Source organism: Ictalurus furcatus, chromosome 13, assembly GCF_023375685.1.
Source record: "Ictalurus furcatus strain D&B chromosome 13, Billie_1.0, whole genome shotgun sequence".
Lineage (NCBI taxonomy): Eukaryota > Metazoa > Chordata > Actinopteri > Siluriformes > Ictaluridae > Ictalurus > Ictalurus furcatus.
This window is the reverse complement of record NC_071267.1, coordinates 26,876,314-26,886,338: the sequence shown is the minus strand read 5'-3', so window position 1 is coordinate 26,886,338 and position 10,025 is coordinate 26,876,314. Positions and strand designations below refer to the sequence as shown.

The 10,025-nt window shown below is 42.8% G+C and overlaps 1 protein-coding gene across 5 annotated transcripts in view; it reads left to right on the top strand.

The window, feature by feature from the left end:
* The window catches only part of ablim2 (actin binding LIM protein family, member 2), a 103,497-nt gene that overhangs the window by 69,258 nt on the left and 24,214 nt on the right, over positions 1-10,025 (top strand). For 2 of the 5 annotated variants that reach the window (XM_053639303.1, XM_053639302.1), the window contains exons 9-13: positions 167-244; positions 381-524; positions 3,333-3,365; positions 3,720-3,837; positions 4,616-4,816. In XM_053639303.1, the coding sequence (XP_053495278.1) occupies positions 167-244; positions 381-524; positions 3,333-3,365; positions 3,720-3,837; positions 4,616-4,816 (574 nt within the window). The remainder of the gene's footprint in view (positions 1-166; positions 245-380; positions 525-3,332; positions 3,366-3,719; positions 3,838-4,615; positions 4,817-10,025) is intronic. The other 3 variants (XM_053639304.1, XM_053639305.1, XM_053639306.1) reach the window with 3 other exon arrangements.

Here is a 10,025-nt window from a genome sequence, read left to right as displayed (position 1 = left end):
TACTCTTCCCGTATGAAGGAGTGAGGAGAAGCGAGTAGTAAGGAGAAACGATGACGCGTTATTTATTGCGTTATTGTTTCCCGTTAAGATTAGCTGCTTCTTTTAATCCTATCCAGGCTAGAAAACTGTCTCGCTGACCGCTGACTTTCTGTCTTTCTCTGTCCAGGTGACCAGGACGTCCTCCGAGAGCATCACTTCGGTTCCTCCATCCAGTGCGTCTGGATCTCCGAGCAGAGTCATCTATGTACGTGACGCTATTCGATCCGAGTTCCTTTTAAAACACGCCTGGGCATTAGCCACCGGGGGGCAGCAAAGAGTCAGAGCGTATTTTAAAGTTGAAGCAGTTTTATGTAAAATCTGATCTGTGATGACGTCCGCAGGCAAAGCTGGGCGACGAGTTGCTGGATTATAAAGACCTCGCGGCTCTTCCTAAGATAAAGGCCATCTATAACATCGACAGGCCCGACATGCTCTCATACTCGCCTTATGTCAGCTACCCGGCAGAGGACAGGACCTATGTAGAGGTACACACACATCATGAACACAACCACACACACATCCTCCCAACACCATCGTTCCATATCTGCCTGTGATTTAGAGTTCAATGTAAAAACAACCATGTCTTCAGTTTACACCAGTATTTTAAAGGGCTCATGACATGCTTTTTAAAATTATTATTATTATTGTTATTATTATTATTATTATTACTATCATCCCATTAGTTCATAATTAAGTAAGTATGAATTCAGGTATTAGTGCACGATTATTCGCTGAATGATCGCTGAATGATTAGAAAATAGTTCACAGCCCGAGGTGGTAATGCGGCCACGATGTGAAGCGGACCGGAATCCATTATTCCGCTTATAGCACAGTTACCGATGAGTTCAGCGTTTGTTCGTGTTTTTGTTTCATGCTGATAATGTAAAAATAGAACAAAGAAATACTGATAGGCGTACTCGATTTTTATTACTGCGGAAAACGCAACGAACAAATAAATACATAAATAAATCAATATTGATACTTGTTCACTGGCTTTTCTGTCTCGTTACTGCAATCAATCACACACGCTCTCTCGCACTCACTCTCTCTCTCTCTCTTTTTGTCTCTCTATCTTTCTCTCTCTTTCTCTTTCTATCTCTCTGTCTCTCTTTCTTTCTCTCTCTATCTCTCTCTCTTTCTCTCTCTCTCTTTCTTTTTCTCTCTCTCTTTCTTTCTCTCTCTCTCTCTTTCTTTTTCTCTCTCTCTTTCTTTCTCTCTCTCTCTCTCTCTTTCTCTCTCTCTCTCTTTCTTTTTCTCTCTCTATCTTTTTCTCTCTTTCTTTCTCTTTCTCTCTCTCTTTCTCTTTCTCTTTCTCTCTCTCTTTTTCTCTCTCTATCTTTTTCTCTCTCTCTTTCTCTCTCTCTTTCTCTTTCTCTCTTTCTCTCTCTCTCTCTCTTTCTCTTTCTCTCTCTTTCTCTTTCTTTCTCTTTCTCTCCTCTCTCTCTTTCTTTCGCTTTCTCTCTCTCTCTTTCTCTTTCTCTTTCTCTCTCTTTCTCTTTCTTTCTCTTTCTCTCCTCTCTCTCTTTTTCTCTTTCTCTCTCTCTTTCTCTTTCTCTTTCTCTCTCTCTTTTTCTCTCTCTATCTTTCTCTCTCTCTCTTTCTCTTTCTATCTCTCTGTCTCTCTTTCTTTCTCTCTCTATCTCTCTCTCTTTCTCTCTCTCTCTTTCTTTTTCTCTCTCTTTCTTTCTCTCTCTCTCTCTTTCTTTTTCTCTCTCTCTTTCTTTCTCTCTCTATCTCTCTCTTTCTCTCTCTCTCTTTTTCTTTTTCTCTCTCTATCTTTTTCTCTCTTTCTTTCTCTTTCTCTCTCTCTTTCTCTTTCTCTTTCTCTCTCTCTTTTTCTCTCTCTATCTTTTTCTCTCTCTCTTTCTCTCTCTCTTTCTCTTTCTCTCTTTCTCTCTCTCTTTCTCTTTCTCTCTTTCTCTCTCTCTCTCTCTTTCTCTTTCTCTCTCTTTCTCTTTCTTTCGCTTTCTCTCTCTCTCTTTCTCTTTCTCTCTCTTTCTCTTTCTTTCTCTTTCTCTCCTCTCTCTCTTTCTTTCACTTTCTCTCTCTCTTTCTCTCTCTTTCTCTCTCCCTCTCTCTCTTTCTTTCGCTTCCTCTCTCTCTTTCTGTCTTCCTCTCTCTCTTTCTGTCTTCCTTTCTCTCTCTCTCTCTCTCTCTTTCTCTCTCTCTCTCTTTCTTTCGCTTTCTCTCTCTCTCTTTCTCTCTCTCCCTTTCTCTTTCTCTCTCTGTCTCTCTCTCTCTCTCTTTCTCTTTCTCTCGCTTTCTCTCTTTCTCTCTCTTTCTCTCTCTTTCTCTCTCTCTCTCTTTCTCTCTCTCTCTCTCTTGCGTTCCCTCTCTCTCAGTAACTGCATATCAATGGCTCTAGCCTCCGCTTCGCCTCGTGGCCGCATCACTGTTATTGGGGTTATTTTTCTAATAGTTCTCCGACCCGTCGTCGATCATTCCTTACTTATTTGTGTGAAATGGAAATTGTCCGTGGTCTGTGTCTGTGTGCGCTTATACGCCTCAGAACGTCTGTCAGCCAATCAGAATGGAGAATTCAACAGCGCTGTGGTATAAGTCCTGTTAATGTATGGCCTATGAACATAACATAAACAGAGCTAAACACCATGCTCTGTGATGTCCACGAGTGAGTCATACTACGTAGATTACACATTTTCTGTAACCTATGGTAACCTGTTTATTTTTATTTAAATTTTTTAAAAGAAATAAAGGAAACATTCCAATTGAATCCTGTATCATAAGACATTGTCATAGAGCATATGTCATAAACACGCTGTGGAGGATGTTATGAGCAGTTTATCGCAGCCGCTGCGTAGATTTCACAATAACAGCACGTCTTGAGAGATTAATAACCATGTGGGTGAAATTATCTATGAGCAAGGATAAGATCTGTAACGGTAATCTGGTCATTAAAAACAACCCGCTCATTTGCATACATTTGCATACATTTGCATCCGGCGTCAGGTGACGTGACAGATTTCACAGCTGACACTATCGTTAAACGTGAACGCCGTTACGCGAGACGTTACGTATGTTCATAAGCACGTGCCGTTATGTCCGTGCAACTCAGCGTACCGTACGATGATACCGATTTTCACGCAACGTTAGAAGCGATGTCATCCTTGTCACGTGTGTTGTGTAGCGCCCGTCGTGAAACAAGAGCAAATATCAGCGGCTGATGTTTGAAATGAACTTCCTAGTACTTCTTACCCAACCCATGCTAACTTCATTTAACGTCATGAGTCCTGCTGCGTAACCTCATCTCACTCCCCTGCTTTTTCCGTCCGCAGTCCCCGCAGTTCCTCACCCCGACTCCGACAGAGGTACAGTACAGCTTTCCTGACGAAGCCTGAGGAGAACCACGGAGCACATAATGTTGTCTCGTTGTGTTTCTGTGCAGCTAGAATGGAGGTCGCATGTTGTATCGTCAGTCCTGTAGTCATTTATCACAAGATAAATGAATCTAATCACTCATCGTTCGTTTCATTCACACGTTCCACAATCTGTGGCTTATCTCGTCTAGGTTTGGAATATATGCGATGGTTTAAAGCCATGTTTTGTCCTGCTTATTTATTTATTTATTTATTTATTTATTTATTTTTAAATGTGTTTAGTGTCGTTGGAAAAAATTTTGTGTGACAGCTCAGTATACGTTTTTTGGGGGGGTTTTTTTTTAGGGAGATGGGGAAAAATCACCCCGTCAGAGAAGACCCTCCAGCCCCAGCTCTAACAGCTCTCTGGGCGGTTATGGCCGCTATACACCGTCCCGCTCTCCACAGACCTACAGCAGACCAGGTACGTCTTCATTTCCGTAGTGCTAAAATACCGTTTTTATGACGTTTACCTGTGTATACGAACCTTACTGTGAATTTTACAGATATTTTGTATGGATTATTTTAATATCTGACAGTCGCAAAAAAAAATAGGCTACCTTCACATTCATGACCCAATTCTACAAACAATGATCAGTACGTTCATTCAGGTAACTTAAGCCTGTTTCTTTTTCTTTGGCACTGTAGCCGCAACTCTTTCGAATGCCACTCGGTTTCGGTCAATTTAATGATATTTTCCCAAATATCCCCAAGTCAATCATCAATTTCCCCATCCTTCCACTGAATGTAGTCACCGCACTCGCTGTCCTCCATCGTCGACGCCAATGACGCCAGTGATGACGACGATATGCTCGTTAAAGCATGTTAGGTAATCAGATCCGGGGTCATATATGTATCAGATCCGGGGTCATATATGTGTCAGATCTGGGGTCATATATGTGTCAGATCCGGGGTCATATATGTATCAGATCCGGGGTCATATATGTATCAGATCCGGGGTCATATATGTGTCAGATCCGGGGTCATATATGTATCAGACCCGGGGTCATATATGAAGTGGCTCAGGTCTGATTTGAAGAGATTTTTTTTGTGTGTGTGAACACAGATCACATTAAGGCAGAATACAATTTGTGTCACATGTGAACGTAGCCCAAGTACACATCATTTCCCTTATTTTTAAACCACACTGACTTTATTTTACTGCCCTTCTACTCCTGGCTGGTGTTGGACTCCTTGTTCAGAACAATATGAGAGCAGTAGGTACACCCTACAACCAGGGAATTCCAACCATATTGGATATTCTGGCCAGGGGACACCCAGAGACTCGTCTTCACTGCCCTTGTACTGCAATAGTTGTGGTAGAAGTACCCCACAGAGTCTTTCCCTGAACCCCACCACCCTGGCCATGCTCCAGCAGCACAACTACATCCCATACTTCAGAGGTACACGGCTCGGCCTCGTGTGCTCGCTAAAACCGACTAATATCACGGTCATGCATGGAACCACATATGCTCTCACGTCTGAACACTAATGAGTGTGAAATGTCACTGCTCTATTTGTTTAAGGGATAGATATCTTCTTTTGTTTCAATAAAACACACACACACACACACTGAGATATGAAACTACTTCCTTGTCCTTCGCCCGCCTTCCCTAAACAGGAACTGAGACAGAATTCAAACAAGAAAAAACTAAACCTAGGACAGACCTGCAGCTCAATTTGCCTCCTTACGGTAAAGCCCTGGACTTTTCATTATCTCTAATGAGTGTAATCCAGTCCTGTGGGATTGTACTGTAGGTGTACCTCAGGGTTCACTCCGTGGACCGTTTGGTTTGTTTCTGCTTGTTGTTTTTGTGTCTCAGACCTGCCAACCTTTACTCTTTTTGTGTAGGAGCTCCACATTTTAACATTGGAGTACACCGATATGACTTCTCACCAACAAATAAAACGAGCGCTCACACTAGACTAGACTAGACTGTACATTCATACGCGTGCGGATGCTGGAAACCGGAAACGCAAGATCCACGCGGAAAAAGTTTCGCACATTCTGGTCAACTCCGACCTACGAATTCGTATCAATTTGTGACGATGTGTGACCGATAGCAGATCGACACGTCACGGCGTGACCTCTTGGGAAAATCCAAGATTTAGGAAGCACCGATTATAGCGTCGTCGCACCATCCCGTTTAATACCGTACAACGCAGCTGTAAACGAATATAAAATCAACACCCAAAGAGAAGTTGCCTGGATTGCGGTGTCGCTCCTTACAGGAACAGATTGTATGTTTTAACATTGGTGTGCGATGTCATATCCGGTCGCCGCCCATATTCGCAGCGGTCTCCGCGTGCTGAAAGTCTAGCGTGACCGCTGCGTAAGTCATCTTGACAATGATCGATTGATTGATGATTGAAAATTTTGTATCTGTTTGGAAGGTTCCGATATGAATCGATATTCCCCTGGAAGCCCCGCCCCCTTTTACCAATCTCATATTCGTAGTGTGTTGCCATCGCATCTCGATTTCCACGCTTGAAAGATGCACTCATGGGGCAGCTCGTAACGTGAGACAAGTATCGACTTCGCGTCGGTCAGCTCGACGGATGAGGAACGGTATATTTTAATGGTAACGATGATTAAAAACTCGTTTCGCTCTCTTACATCTGTCTCTGTAGGTGTTTTCAAGCTTTATGATCAAGCTTTACTGTTAACGAGTCATGATTGACATGGTTTTGTTTGTTTGTCTTTACTCAAGAGAAGTAAACAAGTTTTTTTTCCTCATTATTCCTCTTCGGGGTTGGCAGATCTGGTGTGTGTACAGACTGTATATTTTAACGTCATGCACTGTGGTGTTGCATGGAACTGTTGTCTGTGTGTGTGTGTGTGTGTGTGTGTGTGTGTCGCCTCTATACTGTAACGACCGCACTAGAATGATCTGGAACATTACAGTCCGTATCGTACCGCAGTCTGAACACGTATCCTTGTGCGAGTGTGTTGTTTGTGCTCGACAGTGTTGTGCGATGTTGTTCGATTGCACCTGACGTGCGAAGGTAACTGCTTGCAATTTGTCTTGCGCTGTTGGTTTGGCCTGTTTTTGTCTAATCTCTAATCTCTAATGTTTAATCTCGTGATTCAAAGGAATACCAGCTCAGACTCGAGGCTCTTTGCCAGTTAGGGAATACAGAGGTTTCTCTCATCTACAGATCTGGGAAAGGGATTACTCAGGATTCTCAACCACCTGAGGGGGAAAATGAAGGTCTCATAGTGAAGGAATCATAATTTGGGGTCTGGGTTCCATTTGGCTTGATTCTGGGTTTAACCATGTCTTAAGTGAGCGACATGTTCTGGGTTTTTTTTTTTTTAGACCATTTATTGTGTGTGGAGCTGCATACGTTAACTCGACAGTCTGTAGTGATGTGAGTTCAGCTGTTCTCACCACAAACACTCAGTACGTTTACACGGACAGCAGGAATCTAATTACTGACCTTATTCTGAATAAGACGTATAATATCCTGATTAAGGTGTTTACATGAGTCGCTTTTAGAATACTCCTTTCATGCTCCTGTGTTACGTGTTATAGAACATAGATGGATTAACGTCACACGTCATTACGTCACCGCGCCACGCCGTCCGACGTCCCTCCAGAATTTCACGTATCGACGTACAGTTGGTCTTCGTTATGGAACCGTATACAGTTTTGGGTGTTTTTATTTTTAATTTTTCAAAAGCTTCAAGTGCAGTTAATTATTAGTCGTGCTGTACGTGCAAATAGATGACTGCTTGAAGCTGTGGGCTGCATCCCAAACCGCGTACTTACCTACTGTATAGTAGCTGAGATGCATGTATTACGCCTACTATACAGCAGGCAAGTACGCGGTTTGGGACGCAGCCGTGATCTCTTGTTTGGCGTCAAACGGTCGAGCGCTGCCGTGTGTGTATGCGTCCTGTCGCACAATGCGGTGAAAACTCTTAATAGTGTGATTAAGTTGTGTACATGTCTGTAACGCACGTCCATAACGCGACTAAAACAGGAATACTCCACACATCTTAATTCCATTTGCGTTTACTCCGAGTATGACTTTAATCAGATTAAGGTCCTCAATAATCTCTGTTTACATGCTAGTTTCTTAATCAGAGTATCGTCTTAATCGGGTTTATATCGGATTATCGTCGTCCGTGTAAACGTACCGAGTGTCTTCGGAGCGCTGTAGATTTTGTAGGATTTATTAGTCTGAAGCATGCACATACAGTCAGGGGAAATAAACACTCAGGCACTTATATATATATTATTTTTTTAATATACTTCCCGTATATCCGCTTCAAATTTTTTACGCACATACTGACCTCTTCTGACTTTGAACATGGAAATATGACCCAAAAACGTTTGTGTTCGTACGCATAAACAAAGAAAACTGATAGGGAGGAGCATTCAAACACCACGAATGACCAAACTCATCGTTGGCATTTGTAGATTTGGTATGAAGTAATGAGCTTTTTGTAAACATAGTGGTTCAATTTAGGTCCGTTCTTCTTGGCAGATCGTCTTTAGATCCCCAAGGATTCCTCTGAGGAATTCACGATTTCAGAACCCTCCAGACTTTTACACTGGGATGATTCGAGTCAGGAACGTGGCTAGACCTTGCGAGGCCTTCTCGAGTTATTTTGGGTGTATCCTCCAGTGCTGTGTGCAGAGAAGCAGCCCCAGGTCACGACGCTCCCACCACCGTGCTTCACTGTGCTTATGGGGTTCTTGCGATTCCTTCTTTCTTCAAAAACGACAAGTCTGAATTATTGCCAGAGAGTCGCATTTTCATCACTGGTGTGAAATCTCGTCCAGGGACGATCCGTTTGTGGTCCCGCGAACTTTCCCGCCTGCATCTTATCGAATCAGTTGTACCGACAGGGATGTTTAAGGACCGTGTTATGGTATTTGTAGCTTTTTTTTTAATTCGAGCGTTGTGTAATAATGTCGTCTTTGAGAACTTTAAGAAGCTCCTTCGGCTTCACCCTGATTGCTAGTGTGAAAGGACAAGTCAGAAGACATTAGACGTGACTGAATACTTATTTCCCCTCACCGTAGGCCGTTGCATGAAGAACACGTTAGCTGTATTCATGATGTCTTTGACGTTTACCTTTAATCGTGGAATCGCCCATTTATATGTCAGAGTAATGCAGTCCGAGTTTGTTCTCCACGCTGAACGCAGAGTTTGTCTCGGGATTGTGACGACTTCTCCAGATGTGTGGAGGAGTTTCTTATCGATATTGACCTGCATTTTACTAACCGCATTCTCTATCTAGTGCATGTGTGTGGAGTGGAACAGTGTTTATTAGCACAGTGTACACTTTCAGTGTGTGTGTGTGTGCGTGTGAGAGAGAGAGAGAGAGAGCGAGAGCGAGTGAGCCAACACTTTACAGTCAAGTTCCACATGCTTTCACAAACAGTACACGCCCCTTTCTTCTCCTTTCTTCTCCTTCCTTTCTCTCTCTTTCTTGTTCTCTCTCGCTCCTTTCTTCAAGTGTTTTCCTCATGACCTCATGATCCAGCCTGCTAACGACACGGTGCGTTCTCTGTGGTCTCGTGGGTATTGTAAGGGTTCACTCTCGGACCGATCGAACATGTGCAGACGGTTCTGATCCGGCCCACCGAACGAACTCAGAATCTGCGTTCTAATTAAAATCGTCTTGTGGCTTGAAAGTGAATCGAAACAGTTCTTTGTTATTCCACTAGGGAGAAAAACACAGCAATAAACCCGGTGCTATAAACTCGGGCTACGGACGTAAACGTGTCAATGACGAGAGATTCTTTATTAGAAAACTAAAAGACGTCTCTGTATGAACTCGGACGAAACGAACGCATTTACGAGGAGCTGTTGACACGTCCACTACGGAGGGTTAGTCAAATTGATGTCAAATGAAGTTACATTTTTAATTATTTGTACATTGTTCCAGTGAATTCCAACAATGAATAATTTAATAATGATGTATTATTGTAAGCTAATAGCTGTTAGCATGTGAGAGTCAGGCGGTGAACGCGGTTGCAGTTGCGGGTACTAAATTGATGAAGTAGACAAATCCAAAATAGTAGATATTTATCGTGTGTGTGTGTGTGTGTGTGTGTGTGTGCAATTGAGTTGAAATGAAGGCTGTTAGTGAGCCAGCCAAATTTGGAGGTCGTGGTGCATTCTGGGAACTGGAGTTCGTCACCGATTCTGACGTAGATCCAGTCGGGTCCATAAGTATTTGGACAGCGACACGGTTTTCTTTTCTTTTTTTTTTCGCCTCTGTACACCGTTACACTGGATTTGAAACAAAGCAGTCAAGATGGGGTTGAAGTGTAGACTCTCAGCTTTAATTCGAGGGGTTTAACAAAACATACCGCGTTAATACCGTTTAGGAATCCTTTTTTTTTTTTTTTTTTTTTTTTTACAGAGTCCCTCCATTTTCGCAGGCTCAAAAGTAATGGGACACACTAACGTAATCCTAAAGATCGGGGTCGTTTTTAATACATCAGACGCACCAGAGCAGAGTTTCCTCCCTTGTGAGATGCTCAATCAGACGTCCTGACCGATTTCGTTTCAAATCAAATCCATCGTGGTGGATTTGGAAAAATCGTGTCGCTGTCCACATACTTATGGACCCGGGTGTATGACAGTTAA